This window comes from Nelumbo lutea, chromosome 4 (assembly GCF_056320005.1).
Source record: "Nelumbo lutea isolate HS-2025 chromosome 4, American lotus-T2T, whole genome shotgun sequence".
Classification (NCBI taxonomy): domain Eukaryota; kingdom Viridiplantae; phylum Streptophyta; class Magnoliopsida; order Proteales; family Nelumbonaceae; genus Nelumbo; species Nelumbo lutea.
Genome location: NC_142687.1, coordinates 34,901,772 through 34,925,448, shown reverse-complemented (window position 1 = coordinate 34,925,448; position 23,677 = coordinate 34,901,772). Strand labels below are relative to the sequence as shown.

General features: G+C 40.2%; 2 protein-coding genes and 1 pseudogene across 2 annotated transcripts in view; 1 reads left to right on the top strand and 2 right to left on the bottom strand.

Annotated features, from left to right (window-relative positions):
• LOC148855153 (ketose-bisphosphate aldolase class-II family protein) overlaps nucleotides 1–3,375 on the top strand; it is a 124,717-nt gene extending 121,342 nt beyond the window's left edge. Inside the window, exons 40-42 of the mRNA XM_088984471.1 lie at nucleotides 72–182; nucleotides 719–799; nucleotides 2,945–3,375. Of these exons, the coding sequence (XP_088840597.1) occupies nucleotides 72–182; nucleotides 719–799; nucleotides 2,945–3,127 (375 nt within the window). The 3' untranslated portion in view covers nucleotides 3,128–3,375. The remainder of the gene's footprint in view (nucleotides 1–71; nucleotides 183–718; nucleotides 800–2,944) is intronic.
• A 1,653-nt stretch (nucleotides 3,376–5,028) lies between these two features.
• LOC148855152 (galacturonosyltransferase 8 pseudogene) lies at nucleotides 5,029–8,822 on the bottom strand (annotated as a pseudogene).
• Nucleotides 8,823–15,214: 6,392 nt separating this feature from the next.
• Nucleotides 15,215–17,741, bottom strand: LOC148855151 (large ribosomal subunit protein eL19z-like). Its single transcript, XM_088986648.1, has 2 exons — nucleotides 17,384–17,741; nucleotides 15,215–15,989 (listed from the first exon to the last, which is right to left on the bottom strand). Exons 1-2 carry the CDS (start codon nucleotides 17,493–17,495, stop codon nucleotides 15,502–15,504), a joined length of 600 nt encoding a protein of 199 aa, XP_088842774.1. The 5' UTR covers nucleotides 17,496–17,741; the 3' UTR covers nucleotides 15,215–15,501.
• Between the last annotated feature and the right edge of the window lie 5,936 nt (nucleotides 17,742–23,677).

Genomic DNA, 23,677 nt, shown 5'->3' with positions numbered 1-23,677 from the left:
TTTCTATTGGAAGGATCATTATTTTTTCAGAATGCTGATGTACCAAGGTTAATATCCTGTACTATTTTCAGGCTCAAGAATTCATTACTGAGACGGGCATTGATGCTTTAGCAGTTTGTATTGGAAATGTCCATGGAGCATACCCAGCAAGCGGCCCTAGTCTCAGACTTGATTTGCTTAAGGTCAAGCATTTGCAACTGAAGCTATTGTGAGAAATTAGGTCATGAGTACTTCAATCACATAAAAAAAATAAAGAAAATGGATTTAGTACATACAGTACTTTTAGGATACAATGTACTCTTCATAATCCATACTTGTGTTATATGCATTTAGTGGTCCTTTAAGCTTTCAGATTTTTCTGCACTAGTCATTCTTTTAGTGCTTGTGCTCGTCATCCTGCCTGGAGAAGTCTTTAATTTCAAGAATCATCTCAAATGGATCATCCTAGTTCATATGCTTAACCATGAGAAGAAGCATTGTGACACCCTGAGGATCAAATTACCCCCCCCCCCCGAAAAAAATAAATAAATAAATAAAGACTGCTGATAACCATTGACAAATACGAAGAGATATTTGTACTCTTAACTACTGTGTTATTTCTTCAAACTCCTCTAGGAAATAACACCCACTGATATCATTGGTAACAAAACATTGAAATAGAATATACATATTTATACATCTCTTAGACTGTTGATGCCAACTCTCACTTTTAATGCAGGACCTGCATAAAATGAGTTCAGAAAAAGGAGTTTACCTTGTTCTTCATGGTGCCTCCGGATTATCCAAGGAGCTTATAAAGGTATATTTCTTTATTCATAAAAACATAAGAAAAATGGTTCAAGAAGGTTTCATATTGAAAATACAACATTAACTTCATTGATAAGTCATAACTAATCTGTATTTTGTAAGAACTGATTGTTGGTTTCTTCTAGAAACTGATACAAGAAGGAATTGTGGTGAAATTGAATGATAAACAACAGAAAGAATGTTTCTGTTGAGAGATATGTTTAGATCTGCTTTTCTCTCGGCAACACCATTTTGTTAGTATTAGGGAGTGCAAACATGTGTGGTGATGAATAAACCCATGCTCTAACAACTAAGAGTCTAGGGACTTCTCAAAATAATCTGAAGACTTTTGTTCTAACTCCGAATTGGGTGAGAACTATCTGATAAAATTGACAGATTAAAAGAAGTACTTCATCATATGAATGCATCAGATACAACAAAATGAAGTGAGAATGGTCATCAACAAACAATAGGAAATATCTATAACCATCTAATAGAAAAAATTGAATAAATTAGTTTGCACGATATCAAAAGATAAATCACTTCTTTTATTACTAGATGAAAATGTGTTTCTACAATGTTTGGCAAATTGGGGCAACTTTTACACACCAAACCATACAACTGAATTGACTCAAACAATTCTGGCAACAAAACACGAAATGAAGAAAATGAAAAATGGCCCAATTGGTTATCCTAGAATGTAATCTGTCTTACATACTCTATATCAACCAAACTATTAGTCACATGATGACTTTGATAATTGGACAGTGCATCCAACAGGCATTTCCCATTCACCTCATGTAATCTGTCATACTAGTTGATTTCAGCAAGTAAAATTAAGTAGAAGCAGCATAAATCAAAAAAAAAAAAAAACAAACAAAAAACAAAACAGTTGGAAGATAGCTTCAGCAAGGTACAAAAGATGTAGAAGTGAAAAGAACTAGTGAAGAGGTTTGGAGAAGAATAGACTGTGGGGGGGATACTTAGGTTCCCCACTTATATTTATAGTCTCAGCTAATAAAAGGGAAAATTATATCGAATCCCTTCATGGGGAGGCTGCAAGCCTGCAACTAAACATGTAACAGCTAAACATAAAACAATAAGGTCCATTCAGACCCAATAAGAAAAAAAAAAACATAAAATAATAACAAGCCCAATATATTGTAATTTTAGCCTGATTGTTCTGTCAATACTCCCCCTCAAGTTGGGAATAGTTCATCATTCCCAACTTGTCAACAGCACTTTCAAGCTTCAATCGAGAACAGCAAGAACCCATCTTAGCAAAGTCTGCATCTGCAATGCGTCTGCACAAATATTAATGCAAATGCTCATCCAATATGCTAGGGGCCATTGCTTGGTGTAACGGTAAATCTCAGGCTGGAAAGTTTGAGAATGCTGGTTTTATTCTGAGGAAAACCACTTCTTGACGGCAAAAAAGAAATAAAAATAAAAATAAAAATAAAAATAAAACAAAGACAAAACAAAACAAAGGAAAAAAAGTGTCAAAGGTTAGGTCCATGTGCACCCCTCCCAAGACCCCAGATAGCCGGGACCAACATTGGTAATGACCTTTTTATATGCAATGTGATGCTTCTTCTAGTTTGTTAAACTAATTATATTTTCTATGATGCATCATTTTCAAATTATATGGGATTTTTAATGTTTACAAAGTTTCTTATGTTTAGATTTATTGCATGTTATTCTTACAAAACAAACAAGAGAACTTGTATCAGTTAATGGAGTAACTTGACTATAAAATGAGAAACTTGTATAAGTATCCATGCCATATCCAGTTTTGATTCTGTAATGTATAGGAGTAAGGCATGTTGGAGTGTCCGGGCTAGCCCAACCTGACTCTGGGTTAGGTTTGAATTGGTTTTCCATGTCATCAGGTTGAGTTAGGATTGAAAAGCCTCAATTGAGCAACTCCCTCAGTCAGAGGTGGTTGTTCTACATGACTTTTTTTTTTTATTTTTGGTAATAAGGTTCTAACCTTGACTTGAATCTCCTAATTTTGGGCTCAGATTGGCTACCACTATCATTCCATTGAGTAAACTGGATTGTATCATGAAGTAAATTAATTCAGGTTTTAAAAGCCAAGAAATAGAAACAATAATGAATGCCATTGAAGTTAAGTTTGTTGGATTGCTTTGAACAGGAATGCATACAACTTGGCGTCAGAAAGTTCAATGTAAATACAGAGGTGCGGAAGGCTTATATGGAATGCCTTCGCAACCCCAAGAAAGACCTCATTCATGTCATGGCATCTGCAAAAGAAGCAATGAAGGCTGTGGTAGCAGAGAAGATGCACCTGTTTGGTTCAGCAGGAAAAGCATGGTAAAGATGTTACGTGAACCAATTTGATCAATAAATTGACACTGAATACTGGGTCAAAATACGATAAAAGAAAAAATCTCATGTTTCTTACTTTCCCATCTTTGCTAGCATTTGCTTTTACTTTAATTTTTTGATTCTCTTATATACATTAGCAAGCCATAGATCCAACAGCACAAATTGCAGTTGCGTGTTGGTACAATATTTTCTGCACCCTGTAACAGACATGAGAAGATAAAGATCATCTTTGTAACATCCTGTGCATCAAAATGGTTTATTTAACCAGTCAGATATTTTGACAAAATCTTGATCGGCTGATCCCCATCTTTCAGTTTACTTATACATGCCCCCTTTCTTTACGAGATGTGGGCCATGTAGCAAATCCAGAGGCCAACTAAAATCAGCTTCTTCATATCTAGGAGATCTACAGAAGAAAAAAAAAATCAAAAATCTTTTTCTTAAACTTCCACTGGACTAATAATGCTCTTCCTACAATATTATTCTCCAAAATTGATGAATCAAAGGTCCCCTTACATCGGCTGGTTACCACACTTACTATGGAAAACCACATAACCTGGCATGTTTGCACAAAATTTTGCACTTTGGATTAGGCTTTGATCTCGTTTACTTCATTTAGTAACTTGTCATTATATTTCCAGTTTTGAATTGCGCAAGTCTGCATTTCCTTGGAGAAGAATGCAAAATCACTGAGCCAATTGAAATGGGTCCTCTCTTTGTATTTGGTATCCAAGGAAGCCTATTTGTTATGGCTCCTGACTCCTAATCCAAGTTGAGAGCTACGAGATCTCTTAAAGTAAAAGCCCTATAAACACTCTGCAAGCATAGGCATCCGGCCATACATTGGAAACCTATCCCCCTTGAAATTTAAGATACATGTACAGAAAATATTCTGGATGTGCGGTTGGATTCTGTGTTTTCATAATTTTTGCTTTCAGGAGATCCAGGCTCAAGTCGAGAAACCATGCTATCTTCTTGGAAATAGCATTTTTACTTTTTAGGGCCTTCATGGTCTCAAACATCGCATTTCAGTATTGCCGTGATGAAAACATATACAGAGGGGCTATCTAATGGATACACCTTTGATTTCTGGATTTGGTGAAACAGGTCGACTATCATTATCATGTATCATTTATGTAGGGATTGCTCTTCATTTGTTTGCGCAGAATGTTTTCCTCATTCATTTGGCAGGTCCTCGGCAGCTCAGCTATTGAAAAAAAAAAAAAAAAAAAACAAGGGTAAATTACAAAGGCCCCCCTATACTATGGGGTCTGTGACAAAGACCCTCCTGTACTATAACTGTGAGACAAAGACCTCTTCTGTTAGCCTTCCGTTGAAATCTACTGTTGCAATATTTCTTCTTTGACCTCAGGATACATGAACAGCAACGGCGATAACTGTTGTAGTGGAGGACTTTCGAAGTCCTCCCTCTCTTCTTCCCCTTTTTCTCCTTCCCTTTCTTCTTCCCAATTTCCTCTGTTTTCCATTCCTTGCACCTCTAGGTGAGGAATTGGGATTACTTAAAAGAAGCTTATTGAAACATGAAAATTCAAACCAACTTGAATCAGAGGCTGCACTCTCTAGTACTTCTTCTTCAACTCCTGTTTGTACAGAAAGAAGGTCGTCTTCTTCAACTCCTCAAATACCGCCTGGTTCACCATGTAATGCAACTCATGAGCTGAAACTGGCCCTCTTCTCTTCGAACCGGAGCTGCCGGTTGATCGGAAGCTTGAGTTCTTTACGTCATTTTGTTTCTTGGATAAAACCGCGAATTTTTTGAAAGGATCCTTGTCCGTTGCTCAACCTTTTGAAGTTTTTTAAAACAACAGAAAATCTTTCAGCCTCCATTTTTTGCTCCCCTCCAAAGACGACGACGATGTAGAAGAGGATTTTGAATTTGACGAAGTGGATTTGGTGCTTTGCTATTTCTCTTTTTCTTCCCATGCAAATACAGAAACTCTGAAAAGCTACAGCGATCAGGTACCCCTACGGCTGAAATTCGAACCGGAGAACCTTTCTCTCCCTCGTTTGCATTATGATCGTTCACAAGCTTGCTCAATCTTCCACAACCCCGTAAGATCCCTCTGAACAACGATATCGTCATCCAAAAACAATATCCTGTGCTCGGGTACATCTCTGGTAAATAAAACCTCAGGTGATTAAGCATCGAGAGATACTTTGGGTTCCTGAGTTTCATGTTTGTTGTATCTTTGGTAGCGTTCTCAAGCTTGTTCTCAAAATAAAACCTCTGCAAGTTTGCAGATTCAAGCTGCCGGAGCACTGGAACATGAGAAGAGCTCAAAAACTTGTAATCTTCCACTGCTTTCACCTCTATGTGAGCTCCCTTATAATCTCTCATCTTGAACATGACTTGCATTGCCCCAAGATTCATCTTGTCAGTTACGACATGAAAAACGTGCTTCCACGGCTCTTTCGAATTCTTCACCGCCGAATTAACCACAACAGACGCAGCGACCACATTATCGGAAAAAATTGCATAGTGGTAAAGTTTAGGATCCTCCAGTTCCGGAGGAGGCGTCTTTCCTTCCTCCGAATACTTCTCTGGATTCTCAATTCGCTCTTGCATCAGCCGCATCGCGACACGATGCAAGTTCTTTGGGATGGATTTGGCAACAATTAAACTCGAGAAAGCACCTTGCTTCTTCGCCTTAGTGAGGTGTTCGTTGACAGCAAAAATCGTGTCCTTAAGCTTCTGAATTTTCAGCTGATTATCGAAGGAGTCCTTGGACTCGGCAATCACCGGATCAGCTATGATGGTGTTGGGACTGAGCTTTGTGCTCAATATCTGTTGTGTTTTTCTTCGGGAAGAAGGGGAGGAGAGAAAGGGAAAGGAGAAGAGAGGGAGGACTTCGGAAGTCCGCTGCCGCCGCTGCAACAGCTACCGCCGCCGTTGTTTGTGTATCGTGAGACCGAGGAAGATGAATAGTATTTTTTTTCGAATTACAAGGATAGTATAGAGATTAAAAAATATTGCAATCTCACGGTAAACAAAGTACAGGGGTCTTTGTCACAGACCTCATAGTACGGAGGTCTTTATAATTTACCAAAAAAAATAATTCAAAGAGAGAAGTCATTTTGGTAATGTCAGGTTCTCTGAATTCAATTTGCTTACCATTTGGAGAAAACAGGGTATGGTGATGATAACAACCCGACCAATGTGCCAAAAGCCCTAGGATTAATGGAAAGTATCAAATCATGCCCCTTAACCATTTAAGACTGTAACAGGTGAAACAGAGGCTGGTATTTCTGAACAACCACCACCACCATGGTGGGTTTCCTCCTCATCAGTGCCGCTCAGCTCCTAGTATTCTGAACAACAGCAACCTCGGTGGCGTTCCTTCTCGGTTAACCAGTTTCAGCCATGGTGGGGTTCCTTCTCTAATCGAGTTTAGCTAACTCCTGGAGCTTTTTAGCATCAAACACCTTGCCTGCAAACCCGTTCCAACAACAGTAATCACATATGGCAACTAAAAACTGGATGGCGAATAGGCTTCGGGCAACTCGCTCCAACACTAAAAACCTATAATGATGCCATGATGGTACGGTGAAATAATAATGAGTTTGATTGTAAAAACAGGAAGGAAAAGAAGAAAATTAGTATGCATATATACTAATGGTACCGGCAATGACCGGACGGTAAGGAATTGCAGTGGTCTCGTTCCAGCTCTAGAAACCTAGAACGATGGTACGGTGAGATAATATGAGTTTTCATGTTAAGACGGAAGGAAAACCAAAAAACAAAAAACTAGTATGCATGCTTTCCGGCGACAACCAAATGGTGAGAAATTGCAGCGGCGAAGAAGAAAACAGGTCATGGATGGAAAATCATCGAAACCTTATTGTTATGTTTGGTTTGAAGGAAAGAAAGGGAAAGGGAAAGGATAGGAAAACCTTTACTATAATATAGACCGTATTTGATTTGAAGGAAAATATAGGAAAATGAGAGGAAAGGCTAAAAAACCTTGACAAATCTTGTATAGGTTTTCTTGCCTTTCCCTTCATTTCTCTACTTTTCCTTCAAATCAAACATAACCAGCAAATGCATGAGTTACACATGGCCTCCACGCCATCCAGCCGTTGGGGCAACAGTAGGCTGATAAAGGAAATGTCAAAATTGACGAGCTTATTTCGATTTTGGAGGTTATTACAATTTTTTACCGTTTTTCAATAAATGCATGAATCAAACATTCATTTTACGCACACAAAAAAAAAAGTCACACCGAGCTGACTCTAACATAGCACCATTTTTAAATCCATCAAAACCAAACATTTCCTTATTCTCTTATATGACTATTTCAACCAAAGCAATAAGTCATTAAGTTGAGTCACTTAAATTGTCATTAAATGGCCCCTTGGTAATAGGGCTGCAAAGGGATTGAATCCAATTGGATTTAGGTAGTTGCAAATTTTATTTGCTTACATTCGAATTCTAATAAAATGATAAAAACATCATTTGTTATTAATAAATGAACTAAAAATGACTGATTTTAAATTTCATGAACTAAAAATAATATTAAATTTGCACTTCTAACATGACAATATAGTAAAAATACAATATTCAAACCAAGTTTACAAATAGATATAATATAAGTTTCAAATCAATCAATCCAATTATAAATAAGTCAAATTTGGATTACCTTTAATGAGATGAAATTCGAATTGGAATTTAGACAAATGGGATACCGTTTGCAGCCCTGTTTGGCAAAATGGGTTGATTTACTTTGCCAAAGTCAGAAGAATCTAATAATGTCGTTGGGTAATGATATAATGGTTTATGGTCACATATCAATTTTTTGGTGATGTAACAATTTTTTTACTAAGTACCTCGTTATCTCGTCTGCTTCCGAGTGGCCTCTGACTCAGAGGCTAAAGTGAAACTCCCCAGTGGCAACCTGTCTGGTGGCGAGCTACCCAGTAGCGAACTACTTGGTGGTGAGCCTGTGACTCAGAGGTTGAAGTGGAGCTGCCTGGTGGCGAGCTACCTACTAGCAAACTGTCTGGTGTCGAGCTACTTGGTGGTGAGCTACCTGGTGGCGAACTGCCTAGTGGTGAACTACCTTGATGAGCTGCTTGGAGGTGAACTACCTTAATGAGCTGCTTGTAGGTGAGCTACCTTGATGAGCTGCCTGGAGGTGAACTACCTTGATGAGCTGCTTGTAGGTGAGCTACCTTGATGAGCTGCTTGTAGGTGAGCTACCTTGATGAGCTGCTTGTAGGTGAGCTACCTTGATGAGCTGCTTGTAGGTGAGCTACCTTGATGAGCTGCCTGGAGGTGAACTGCCTTGATGAGCTGCTTGTAGGTGAGCTACCTTGATGAGCTACCTAGAGGTGAGCTACCTTGATGAGCTACTTGTAGGTGAGCTACCTTCATGAATTGCTTGGAGGTGAGCTACCTTGATGAGCTTTGTTGCTCTTTTAGAGGCCTGCAAGGAACCAGATGTCAGAGGACCCGGGGGTGTTTACCCGGTGAGGTCACTCTAATGGCTAAGTTAGCAGCATAGTATAGTAATAGAGAGCTTGAAGATGATATATGAGAATGAGAGAGCTAGAGAGCAGAGATTACCATCTCTTCCTTCAGCCTTTGCCTCCTTCTTCGCCCCTGGGGGTGAGGTCTTTATATACTGGAGCCCTCGTGGGTTAGGTGAAGCAGTTCCTGGATTCATGTTGTGATGGGACTTGTTGCATGTTAGATGGATGAAATGCCGTCAAACGGTAATACTGTCCCTTCTCGTTAGAACAAGGAGTTGGTGAGCTAATATAGCTGTTACAAGTCACAATCCCGTAAAATGCGGGGTACGGTGGTGAGCTCCTCGAGGTTGTCAGGTTGACGCCTGTGTCATGCCGCCAGGTCGGTGCCTGGGCCAGGCCGCTAGGTCGTGCCTAGGCCAGGCCGCCAAGTCGTGCCAGGGCCAGGCTGCCAGTTCGTGCCAAGACCAAGTCACGCCAGGGCCAGGCTGCCAGCTCGTGCCATGGCCAGGTCATGCCAGGGTCAGGATGTCAGCTCATGCCAGGGCCAGGCTGCCAGCTCATGCCAGGGCCAGGCCGCCTGGTGGGACACCACCAACTTAGCAAAGGTAAGTTGTTGTCAAAGTGGTCCCGACTGTCACCTAGTTATTCTAAGGTGCCAGGCTACATGAGGGTGAGTTGTCTGTGGTGAGCTGCCTGTGGCGAGCTGCCTGTAGCGAACCGCCTAGTGGCGAGCTGCCTGGTTGTCATAATGTCATTGGAGGGCCAAATCTGCCCTCATCATTTGCCCCCCACTCCCGAGCTGAAAGTAACTAGGCGAAGGGAGTAGATTTCTCCTTTTGGCCCGTAATTTGATGAGCTCATAAGTGTTGATTCAGTTTCTTAGGCTCTGGGAGCTGCTTATAATCCACTCTTGTTGACTTTGTCCATGCCAACGAGGCGGCTAGCTCTTGTGCAATAGTGTTGCCCATGCAGTAGAGGTGACTGGGTCTTTCAACAGTATTGGCCCTTAGGCTTTGGGAGCGACTCATGGTCCACTCCTAAACTTTGCCCATGCTGAAGAGGTGACTAAGTCCACTCCTGGACTTTGCCCATGCCAAAGAGGCGACTGGGTCTTTCAGCAGTATCGGCCCTTAGGCTTTGGGAGTGACTCATGGTCCACTCTTCCACTCCTGAACTTTGCCCATGCCGAAGAGGCGACTGGGTTTTTCAATAGCATTGGCCCTTAGGCTTTGGGAGGGACTCATGGTCCACTCCTGAACTTTTGCCCATGCCAAAGAGGCAATTGGGTCTTATTGTAGCGCCGAGGTCTCTACCTATGAGGTGCCAAGCTGCCTGTGAGGTGTCGGGTTGTCTATGAGGTGCTAACGAGCTGCCTATGAGGTGCTGACGAACTACCCAGGTGCAGAGCTAGATTGATGAGCTTCGTTGCTCTCTAGAGACCTACAAGGCACTAAATGTTAGAGGACCCGGGGTGGCTAACCCGGTGAGGTCACAGTGATGGCTAAGTTAGTACTCTCATGGTAGACCGCGAGCTAGAAATCACAATCTAAGAGCTAGAGCTTGCTTACTTGTTTATGAGGCTGGTGCCTTTTTAGTTCGTAAGTTCACGCCTGGGCCAGGCCGCCATGTCGGCGCCCATGCCAGGTCGCACCAAGTCGGCACATGTACTAGGCTACCAGGCTGCGCCAGGCTGCCAGGCCGTGCATAGGCCACGCCTGGCCGCCGGGGGGGGCACCTTAGAGTTATAATTACGCTGCCTTCGCCTCATAATGCGGGAGCTTCAGTTCCTTTGAGTTCATAAAAAAAGGAAACCATAAAGCGGGATCTTTAGTTTCTAACAAGGTGAGGACTTAGCTTTCTGGGAGAAGAGGACTTAGCTTTCTGGGAGAAGAGGACTTAACTTTTTGTAAGATAAGAACTTAGCTTTTTGTAGGATGAGAACTTAGCTTTATGTAGCGTGTTCCCATAGACGGCGCCAAATGATGTAACGGTTTCTAGTCACGTATCAATTTTTTGATGATGTAACAATTTTTTGGCTAAGTACCCCGTCATCTTGTCTGCTCCCGAGTGGCCTATGACTCAAGGGCTGAAGTGGAGCTGCCTGGTGGCGAGCTACCAAGTGGCGAACTGCCTGGTGCTGACCTGCCTGGTGGTGAGCTACCTGGTGGCGAACTGCCTAGTGGTGAACTACCTTGATAAGCTGCTTGGAGGTGAACTACCTTGATGAGCTGCTTGTAGGTGAGTTACCTTGATGAGCTACCTGGAGGTGAGCTACCTTGATGAACTGCTTGTAGGTGAGCTACCTTGATGAGCTGCCTGGAGGTGAGCTACCTTGATGAGCTTTGTTGCACTTTAAGAAGCCTGCAAGGAACCAGATGTCAGAGGACCCGGGGGTGTTTACCCGGTGAGGTCACTCCGATGGCTAAGTTAGCACAGTATAGTAGTAGAGAACTTGAAGACGATATATGAGAATGAGAGAACTAGAGAGCAAAGATTACCATCTCTTCCTTCAGCCTTTATCTCCTTCTTCACCCTTGGGGGTGAGGTCTTTATATACTGGAGTCCTCGTGGGTTAGGTGGAGAAGTTCCTAGATTCCCGCTGTGATGGGACTTGTTGTGTGTTAGGTGGATGAAATGCAATCAAATGGTAATACTGTCCCTTCCCATTGGAACAAGGAGTTGGTGAGCAAATATAACCGTTACAAGTCACAATCCCGTAAAATGGGGGATACGATGGTGAGCTCCTCGAGGTTGTCAGGTTGGCACCTGTGTCAGGCCGCCAGGTCGATGCTTGGGCCAGGCTGCCAGCTCGTGCTAGGGCCATGTCGTGCCAGGGCCAGGTTGCCAGCTCGTGCTAGGGCCAGTCAAGCCAAGGCCAGACTGCCAGCTCGTGCCAGGGCCAGGTCGCACCAGGGCCAAGTTGTCAGGCCGTGCCTGTGCCAGGCCGCATGGTGGGACACCATCAACTTAGCAAAGGCAAGTTGTTGTCAAAGTGGTCCCTGGTGTCACCTAGTTGTTCTGAGGTGCCAGGCTACATGAGGTTGAGCTGCCTGTGGCGAGTTGCCCAGTGGCGAGCTGCCTTATGCGAACTGCCTAGTGGCGAGCTACTTGGTTGTCAAGAGGCTGCTAGGTTGTCACAGGTGACTCCTTCGTCGCGCCATCAAGCACTTACCGTGAGCCATCAAAGTGCCAACCGCATGCCTTCATGGTGTCAACATGTGTGTCATGGGTGGGCTTTGCATTTCTTTTGTAAGGGGGGACCGCCAATGGCATTATTATAATTACATAGTATGATTTTTCATCCTTTTGATGTTTCCTATTGTCACTCCCCCAAAAGCTTAACGTACTCTTTGAGGGGAGGTAGGTAATCGAGTGAGTCATGAGCATGTAAAGGTTAAGCATGAGATCCCCTCGACATTGAACTGTGTGCTTATGCTTTTCATCCATTAATGCAATACAATTTGCCTTTTATCTAATTCATGTGCCATCTTTGTTGCCTTTTCTTGTGTTGTTGCTTGTTGCTTAGGCTTATTCGTCGCATTCGAGTGCCGCATGGGGTCCCAATGACTACCCCCGTGACAGTTGGTATCAGAGCAGGAGCTCCTACACACACTCTGGACTTTGTCTTTGTCCCTACATCAACACAATGAAGAGCAACTGTGGCATTGCCGATGACACACCACATGGGCAATTCCAAGCCCACGACACTGATGAAGCTCCACTTGACAAACCTACCAAGAAACAAGCCCCAAAGGGCCGCACAACTAAAGCTAGCAAGCATGACAAACCAGTCGACCAACTAGCTAGCGTGGACATGCGCCTCCTACGTTGCGAGGTGACAGTGGGAGAAACTGAAGATCGGGTTGAACTCCACCTCAACCTAGAGATGGTTGAGAATGCAGTGGTGGAACTAGAAGGACGTTTCAATGGTGCCCATGTAGGTTGAACTCCACCTCAACCTACAAGGCTTGCTAGACAAATTTCAAGCGCAATTGGATAAGATAAGAGATGAGATGACTCTCCTAAAGAGGGCAGTGGCCAACGCACCTAGCACTCCCTCCACCCTAGCTTCCATGAACATCAAGATCCGAGAGCCAACACCTTACTTGGGTGCTCGGGATGCTAGGGAGCTTGATAACTTCTTGTGGCAATTGGAGCAATATTTCTCCGCCACTGGCATCATTGACAACCAAACTCAGGTGCATACAGCTGCTATGTATTTGACTCGCAATGTTATGGTGGCATAGGTGTTGCCAAGACATTGAATGTGGAACCCGCACCATCGACACTTGGGTTGGATTCAAGCATGAGATCAAGCGATAGTTCTACCCATAAAATGTTGAGTACCTGGCGCACTGAAGAATGAAGAATCTCAAACATCAAGAATCACTACATGACCAAGGAGTTTTTGGCCTTGACGCTGGAGATCACCGACATGTCAGACAAGGACCTTTTGTTCAATTTTATGGACGGTCTCAAGCCATGGACCAAGCTCGAACTCCAGTGACACGGGGGTTGAGGACCTCGCCACCGCCATGGCCATAGCTGAGCAACTTGTTGTTTTGAGAACACCTAAGGAAGATGTGCAAAAACCATCCAGCCCACGTACCATGAGTTTGAGTGGGGGAGATCAGCAATCAACCTCTACAAAGGAGAAGCCAGTGCCCGCGGACAAGCCCTACAATTACCAACACGGGAAGAAGCCACAAGGAGGCCCAAGCTATCAGGGCCACCAATTCACTTGGAGACCTCCTCCTGCGCCTTGTTACCTTTGCAATGAGAAGCATTGGACGAGTGACTATCCAACCCGAAAGAAAATAACTGCCCTCATCGCCAAACTCAGCGACAGTGAAGAGAGCGATGAGGAGAAACCCGCAGCGGCGCCAAGAGTAGGCGCTCTCCAACTCATCAACGCCATGGTCAAGAAAGAGGCCACATCCAAGCGGCCCACCAAATCCCACAAGGGGCTGAATTATGTAGACATCACCCTCGGCGGGAGGCCGACCCAAGCCTTGGTGGACACTGGGGCCACCCACAATTTCATTTCTCTTGCGGAGGCAAAGAGACTCGGCTTGACCACCACCAAACAAACTGGGTGGGTCAAGGCAGTCAACTCCGGGGCTAAAGTAGTAGAGGGCATGGCCCGTGGAGTAGAACTCAAAGTTGGACCATGGAAAGGACCCATCAATCTATATGTGGTTCCCTTGGATGATTTTCAGGATGTTCTTGGAGTGGAGTTCCTCAAGCAAGTGGAAGCAGCACTTATGCCACACATCAGCAGCTTACTTATTTTGGACGAACACTCCTCTTGCATGGTTCCTGTCTCATCAGCCTTGTAGATACTTGGGAAGCAGCTTTCAGCCTTGCAGTTGTACCAAGAAACCAGCAACCATGAAGACAGCGCCACGTCAACAAGGAAGAACCTATGTCAAGTACCTCACATCGACACTAGAACTGGTTGGGAAGTCGTCACCAGGAAGAAGTCACCCCCAAAACAGTTCCATTTCTAGCGCCAACGCCAGTGCCAGTGCCCAAGTCATCACCAACATCAGCATCAGCATTAGCTTCAACACCAACCACATCAGTAGAAGTCGACTTCGCAGCAGAAGCCGCAAGCGCCCGCAATTGGTGGGCTCAACAGAAGAAGACCCAAGGCCGTGGAAAACCTTGCCCACATCTACTACCACAACCACCGGGGAGAGCGAGTGCCACCCAAGCCATTTAGGGACCACATTCACATCATCCCTCAGGCTAATTTCCGTAGTAGCCCTGTGAGTTACCCTTGAGGAAAAATGAATGGAAACCCACACCTTAATAATCCAAAACACCATTTTGATCCTTACCTAGCCCAAACCTACCCCTTAGCCAAACTGAACCAATCGCTAACATACCTTGAGGCTGCCAGGAAAGGACTTAGCCATAGGAAACCCCAACAGAATAAGCCAACCCAACCATGCCACCAAAATATACACCTCGGCCTTGGACGACAGCTGGTTCGAGGAGCAGTAGAAGAACCTTCCTTCCTCAACAGTGACTTTAAGGGACCAACCGAAGCCGATCTCCGAGGACATAGATTGAATTGAGTGGGGGAGAATGTCACAAGTGACTCCTTCGTTGTGCCATCAAACACCTACCGTGAGCCATCAGAGTGCCAACCGCGTGCCTTCATGGTGTCAACATGTGTGTCATGGGTGGGCTTTGCATGTCTTTTGTAAGGGGGGACCGCCAATGGTGTTATTGTAATTATATAGTATGGTTTTTCATCCTTTTGATGTTTCCTATTGTCACTCCCCCAAAAGCTTAACGTACTCTTTGAGGGGAGGTAGGTAGTCGAGTGAGTCATGAGCATGTAAAGGTTAAGCATGAGATCCCCTCGACACTGAACTGTGTGCTTATGCTTGTCATCCATTAATACAATATAATTTGCCTTTTATCTAATTCATGCGCCATCTTTGTTGCCTTTTCTTGTGTTGTTGATTGTTGCTTAGGCTTACTCGTCGCATTCGAGTGCTGCACGGGTCCCAACGACTACCCCCGTGACAAGGTGTCATAATTTCATTGGAGGGCCAAATCCGCCCTCATCAGGTAGCATCACTTATCAAAAACAAACATTTCAGATTGACAAAATCTAATACAAAACCTATTACAAATACAAATTGATCTCGAACACTGCATCAATTTTACAAAGAACAAACCAAAACCAACACATACAAACTGAACATTATCACAAACAATACATATATCATTTTGAAAGAAAACTAATCAAATCCTGAAATACTAATGGACTTGTCATCAACCACTTGATTCATTTGTTTGTTTTGATTTTTCAATTACTCCCACCAGCAGGGTGAAGTTATATGGTGCAAACAAGTTTTAAGGAATAGAGAGTAGCATAGGCAAGTCTTGAATGTAATTTGCCTTAAGTTGGCCAACCACATCTCTCTCCTTTCTACTCTCCCTCTCCCTGATAGCTAGGCTTTTGGCTTTCTTGGCCTCAAACTGATCAAATACTATCTTCTTTCTTGCTTTCTCAGCCTTGGACTTGTGAACACTCTCCATCAGCACTCGCTTGTTCTTGAATGCATTTCCCTTCACCTTCATGTACAAGTAGTGGTACATGTGCCTATCAATCTTGTCGAAATCCTGGTACTTTCGGAGTAGTCGCCTTAACACCCTCATCCTCCTCATCCACAGTAACTCTGTTGGTTGCCTAGCCTCCTGTGTCCCCTTGCGCTTCCCATTCCCTGAATGCCTCCCTTTCCTCTTTGCCTCCTTCAAAGTCTTGGCCCTTGATCTTGAATGGATCTTTGCTGGCTTCTTGGTGATGATACCATCTTTCACCAGTTTCCTTATGTTCTGCCCTGTAAACAAGCAGATCAATTCACATTTAAGTCATTATCATACCAGTTGCTCAGTGTGGTTGGATCTTAGATGTTGTTACTCGTTTTTTTGCTTAATTAGGACTACAGACAATATAATTAAGATTTCCCAAATTCGATTTGTTTGAAATTGGATCAAACACGGATCCACCCCTATCCAATCTCATATAATATGATTATATGAATCAATATTGTGTTTTTGCCAAATTGTCATATATTCAAGTTTCATACAAATAATTTTGAATTCATTTTATTTATGAATTACAGCATGGACAAGGTCATTATTTTTAATTCAATTCACTATTAATGATATATAATATTTTGATCATTTTTAGTTTAATTTATTATACCATTCAATATCCAATTACAATTCAAATTCGACTATATCTGAAATAAATTTGATGGATAAGATCTGATCCAAATTTGGACATAAACAAATCAATGTTGGATTTGTCTATATCTCATTTGGTTTGATTCAGTTGCAGCTCTATTTTTACTGAAACAACAACAGTTTTATTTATTTATTTATTTATTGAAAAGTAAAATCATACAAAATGGTGAACATGATTTTGAGATTTCCCCATTTTTTTTTTAATTCATTTTGTTTATGAATTACAACATGGACAAGGTCATTATTTTTAGTTCAATTCATTATTAATGATATATAATATTTTGATCATTTTTAGTTTAATTTATTTATACCATTCAATATTCAATTACAATTCAAATTCGACTAGATATGAAATAAATTTGATGGATAAGATCTGATCCAAATTTGGACATAAACAAATCAATGTTGGATTTGCCTATATCTCATTTGGTTTGATTCAGTTGCAGCTCTCTATCTTTGCTGAAACAACAATAGTTTTATTTATTTATTTATTGAAAAGCAAAATCATACAAAATGGTGAACATAATTTTGAGATTTCCCCAATATTTTTTTTTGTTTGACTTTCAAAAAAAATGAATTTTCTGATATTCTATAAATAATTTAATCCATAGGATGATATGCATGGAACCACGTACTTGATACTTCTCAACAACACAGGATCGAATAAGCACAAAGCAGAAATAAATTGTAATTGGCAAACGCATTTTACAAAAATTGGTTAAACGTTCAGACTTCAGACTTGAGAATTAACCAGAAACTTACTTAATTGATGTTCACTGAGTGAGCATGAGATCTCAGGACAAACAATTCAGTTCTAGCTTATGAATTACTATAAGCAAACTATCAATAAAGCATGCTTTGCTCCACCAAACAGAAATTGATGATAGAAAGACATTGGAATTTTATATAAAGACAAAAGTAGTTTTAATGCATGAAACCCAATAAAAATAGTTGGAGCCTGGTGTGAAGAACGATATATACTCACTAGACTTGGCCATGGAGATATCAGAAGCTTCATTGGGATCAAGCCACACCTTCCCTTTGCCACACTTGAGAATGCTAGCGGCTAGCCGCTTCTGCAGCTCCATTGACACCATTGTTTTGCTATTGCTATGCTATGTCCTTCAAGCCAAATTAAGGAAGCAGAGATCGATCTTTAATTAATTTAATTTCTCTGGGTTTCCAATTCTCTTATGATCGAGGAATGAATACTAGAAATGGGTTTGTGCCTTTGTGGTGATGATGATGCACATTTATAGGCTTATACTTGTGAGAAAAATGCTTCATTCTTACAGAAATACCTTTATTCCAGAAGAGTGTAGCCTGAAATTCAAGGTGCTGTCTGTCATTTCATGTTATTAATAATATATATATATATATATATATATATATATATATATATATATATTGTAGGAGTTGAACAATTGATATGGATAGATTTCCTTGGGAAACAAGTTAGGATGATCAAAAGAGGGATATACAATCTATATCTCGGTGTTTAGTTTGACCCTCGAGTATTTATTTAGTTATATTAGCATTAAATTTTTTCTTGGTGCCCACGTAATAGCTCTTGCCAATGTTTGTATTTTGTAATCACATCAGACCAGTTTGGGAAGGAGTTGGATGGCCCGACCATTTGGGTCTGGAATCTGGATTTTATGGGAAAGGTTTTACTGCCAACTCCAACTGTTGCTGAACGCAACACTGTGTGCCTAGCAGGCTTGAAGTCAATGGTAACGTTCCACATCAGTTATAAATATGAATTGGGATCTCTTCTTCACAGAGTGCATCTCACAATCATATATCCGGCCCTGTGTTGAGAATATCTCTTCCTAAACAATAAAAAAATACTAGTACAGGAGATATTCCTGATATATGGCCAGGACATGTTGTGAGATCCGTATGAAACGCACTCTATGAAATACAGATCCGGACTCACTTAACATTTTTGGCTTATGTGGGGTTTATCATTGGCTCTACAGCATGTGTTATACAACCTATGTGTTCAGCTAATCTAAATTAGCTCGGAGGCCAGATTAGCTGCACTTTTTCCTTTCAATGCCTTGGATTAACTGCACTTGGTGGCTGTATTAGGTGCTGTTCAACCAATAATAATGCCCCACTTCAGGTTCATCGGGTTGGAGGGTTTGGGAGAGGGCTAGCCACTATAGCTTCCATTGTAAAGCCCATTTATATCCCCTATAAAAATATCAGGTTAGGGTCTGCCTTGCCTTATCAGATCTCAGGTCAGGTTCGGGTTGGTGTTGAATCCGACCCATTGTGGTTGAGGCACCTATTCTCGATACTGCAGATCTTAAATGGCAAACATATTGGTGTTTTGAGCTGCACCAACACTAGGAATCAAGGTTTTTAATCCATCATTGTATTGATCCGGAAATTTGGATTGTTCAGCCTGGATATGTGAGTAAGGTAACGGTTTCATTTTCACCCCGAAACCGTTGTTCCCTATAAACTATTGAATTGGTCAACGATCAAATGACCTGGGTAGTCGAACCATTAACCCGAGTAATCCATTTTTAAATTAATTTTTTTTTTTTTTTTGAAATACAAAGGACTGATCATTTAAAGCACCAACCCAAAAACCAGTGGTCAAAATAGTTTCAGTTTCTAGTAAGTTTTTAAAACGATGCTAATAACAGACAGAGAGATTTGGGGATGAAACTCAATACTAAAAAAAGAGTCGCAACCAGGGTTCAAAGGATCGGCACATATTGGCCCGTATCAGCCGAATACCTCTACAGAGGATGTATTGAGGTTCTGACTGATCGGCACATCCTGATACTGCCCCATATACCCCTACTAGCATATCAAGCATATCAATATTTAGAAACTTGATCACAAATACCAACCGAGTGGTGACTCAGTTGGCTAGTAACTGGGTAAGCCCCAGACAAGATGTGATTTTGAGCCCCAAATCCACTTTTGAGAAAAGTATAATGTTGCTAAAATTGAATTACGGCCCACACCCCTTGTGTGTAAGACTCGACACAAAATGTGATATTTACATTTCAAAGTTGATAGGTAGCTTGTATTTTGGGTTTGGGTGTAGTCTCACACTCTCACTTTTTTAGGGCCTCAACTTTTAAATGTGTCAGTTTAGTACCTAAATTTTCAAAGTCCAACTCTATTATATTAATGTTACTATAAGTGATAAATTTACGAAAATACCTATGTTCCAACTCTATTAGTACCTAAATTTACGAAAATTTACCCAAAAGTGAATCACCCATGTAGCAGAATTTCAATTTTAAATAAGTATCCTACCAGACAAACTCTTTCTTTCAAATCCCTTAGGCTGCTTCATCGAATGAACTGATCAGCATCAAGCACAGGCCTGATGAAATCAGGAGATTTAGACCAGGTAGTAGTTCTGGAACAACTTACATGCATGCAAACTTTGGAACGAGGGATAAATGTTGAAATCCCTGCAGAAGAATCCTACAATCAGCGATAATGGTTGGTGTTCAACAGGATATTGACAATCTTCAAAACAAACAAACATGAGACAACTTGAGGTCTTTTTCCCATTGTAAGCCCGCTCTAAAAGCTCCAACTTCAGTTACTTCAGCCGGCCGTGCTAGATCGATGTTGATGGCCCGCCCAAACAAGAATGAACCACGGTGGTCCCGACCCGAATGACAATAACAATGGCAATTTCATTGAGAAAGCGCCAAGCTAGCGAGCTTCATATATAACAGCAACTTTGTTTCTCATATTAACATCTGGAATATTGAGTCCTCGACCCCTTACCCTTTTTTTGAGGTTGTCCAGATTTGTAACCCCACCAAAAGTCACGTGCCATGGCGTTCACTTGAAAGCAAATGATGTAAGGCAGAAGTTGGGTTGCCATGAAATAGGATGGGATTGCCGTAATGGTTGATTTGAAAACAACTTCCCTAGCTTCCTGCATGTGAGAGACAATTTGCTTTCCAACTTTTCTATGCTTTCATGCATCCTAAATACAACCTTGCATTAATTGCTGCTCAAATAAGGTGCTGAAGTTTCAATTTTGAATTGGAGGAGACACTGGATATAAGAGCAGAGTCATTAGAAAATGCACCATCTCTTCTCTTGTGTGTATATATAAATATATATAATATGTTTTTTCTTTATTCTTCTTCTCTTTTTTCAAGTAATAATAAGATCTTTCATTATTTTTGGGTTTTGAAATCTTTTAATATAAATAAAACATTTTTTTATTGAATAAAAAAATCTTTTTTCAAATTTTTGATCGGGCTCAGGCTCAGGCTCAGGCTGGACTTTGGCTTTATATGAGGCTCGGGCTTAGGCTCAAAACCTAAGCCCAATGTTGATCAGGTCGGGCTCAGGCCTGAAAGTATTCTCTTAATACAAACAAAAAACCTATCTCATGAACAAGTCTAGCTGCAACCTTGGCCACAGCAAGTATAATGTCTCTAGAAGTGTAGGACGTCTACAATTCCAAATGTCCACTAAGTGCATTGAAAAACTCTAAATTGACCATGTATAGGATGATATTTCAATGTTTCATTTTCTTAGAGTGATGACAATTTGATTCCAGCAAATCTGATTTGTGTTGTGGTTTGTGTTTTCTTTTAGACTGTGTTTGGTTTGAGGGAATATTTTTGTTTGGTTCAAAAAGGAAAATAGTGAGAAAATCAACACTAATAATAATTATTAATTAATTAATTAGGTAATAAATAGTATTTTTAATATTATTAATTATTCAATAATGATAATTAGTTAATTAATTATTAATTAAGAATTAATATTTCAAATTTTATTTTATTAATATTTATTACGAAATAATTAAAAATGTTTGTTTTGTACTATTAATTATTTTTAATTGTTTAGCATTTTTATTATTTATTTAATCATTATATACTTAGTTAATTAAGTATTATCATTAATTAATAATTTATTTTTATTAATTTATATTTTATTATTACTATTTTATTTTATTAATACCTATGACTTAATTAATAATTTTAATATTAATTATTAAATTATTCTTCATTGATCAATAAGTTTATTAATTATTTATTTTACTTCATTTATTAACTTATTTTAATTAATTATCAATAATAAAATAATTATTTAATTATTAATTAATTAGTTAATCATTTCATCATTAATTATTTTGTTGTTAATTATTAATTAATTACATTCTTATTAATTATTTATTTTATTTAATAATTAATTTTAATGAAATTATTTTACTAATACTAAATAATTGATAATTTATTAATGGGTCATAGGCCTAATATTAACTCTTAGAAATATAAACAAGCTTCCCCCACCATATTCCCACTTGTATCCCACTAAAACGATGTGATTCCACTTCCCAAGAATTGGGATCTATAACCCCACCTTTTTCCCATTTCATCTCATGACATCCCACAAACCAAACATGGGAAGGGAAGAATATTCCAAAATACTCGATACTTTTCCTTCCCATCCCACAAACCATAGGGAGCCTTTAGTGTTTCTAGACTCTTGTTGCTTGTTTGTTATTTGAGTGAACCATTTTCATCAATTATTACTACGAAAAATTTACCAAAAAATTTATTAGGGTCAGTTTGGGAAGACCTCTAATACAAGATTTAGAAATACACTATACAAGATTTTACACCGAACATGTTTATATTTTTTATTCTTCCCAAACTGGGCCTTAGAAACAGTATTTTAATTTTAACAATTATAACTAGGAAGGACCCTGTACTAAGTACAGGGGCCATTGATCTGAACTATTTAAATTTAAACAAAAAAAAAAATCATCTATATTCAAATTTTAAGTTAAGATTTTATTTGATATAAGAGACTTACCATATATCACCTACTTTTTTATAGTAGATAGACTTTTTTATGTGGTGTTGTTTTTACAAGTAGCCACGATTTATATATTACCTAACAGAGGATTGAGTCTATTTGAATAAACCACTTCTAAGATAGTTATTCTATTTGAGAGTTGAGCTAACCACTTCTAAGAATGTGAAGAACCCACTTTTGGGATGCTTTTGCATGATCACATTCCTTTATTATATTATATTAGATATTAAATAATGGGTCCTGCCAACTCATGACTTTTTTTTATGTAGGGTTATTATCTGAACATGCCCCCACCCTCCCTTCACTTTCTTAACATTCTCTTAAACTTATCTCGAGTCTTGTCAAACACTTTTGTTCATACATACATATTCCATCAAACCAATGTTGGTGGTGAGTGGTCCAAATACGCCTTTATTATGTCTAAATGACGAAAATTAACCCTGATCCACTAGTCTACACTATTAACTAATTTTTATATAACAAAAGATACCCCTGATTTATTTCTTTCTCCTATTTCATGACCCACCAAAAGTTCAATTTGAGTGAACGAATGAGCCTATTTCAGGAATTATGTTTCAAAGAAAGGATTTGAAAGAGGGACATCATTGTAATCTTACTAACTTATGGCACATATCTAACAAGGGTATCTTTGGAGACAGAGAAAAGTCAAAATAGATATGAGAATATAAGAGAAAGGCAGGGATAGAACAGGGTGCAGGTGAGATCCATTAGCCATACGACAAAGAGTTTACAGTTTTATGGGTTTAGGATTCTCTACCAAACCAAACTCAACAACCCATCACACAGAACATGATTGGGGGCCTGTAAAAGGGTCCACCTTCATTCTGGATGGCTAATTTCATCTGGAAAGAACTATAAAATAATGGGTTAAAGTTGGCAGAATGAAAACACTGTCAATGCAAAGCTCCTTTGGTATAAAGTTGATCAAGATCGGCAACACTATTCCTCCATGTCTAAGGGTTTGTCTGTGGAACAAATGCCTAATTGACCTGATTAGACAACTGTCAGAAGAATCCTGTGAGGGGTTAACTCTTTCCTATCGGCTTAGGTGTGGCCAACCCAAAGCATCCCAGTTGAGTATCCCTTTGGATTGGCCATGTCCTTCCTTCATCTATTTCAATCTCCTATCCTACTTCATATTAGAACTTCAGAAAAAGAAGGGGAAAAAACTACAAGCGAAGGAAATCTGGGATCTATGGTAAGAGATTTTGGACTGATATTTGCTCTTTGGATGAAAGGCTGAATCAGCTAAATCTACGTTTACATTATTTATTCCCCGTGTGGACTCATGTCCCCAGACTTCATGATGATAATAGACACGCTAATCACAATGAAAAGTTAACTGTGTCTTCCGAAAAAGAAAAAGAAACTCAGTATATAAATATAATCTTCTTTATAAATAATCAAACCACTAAGCACTCTCATCTAA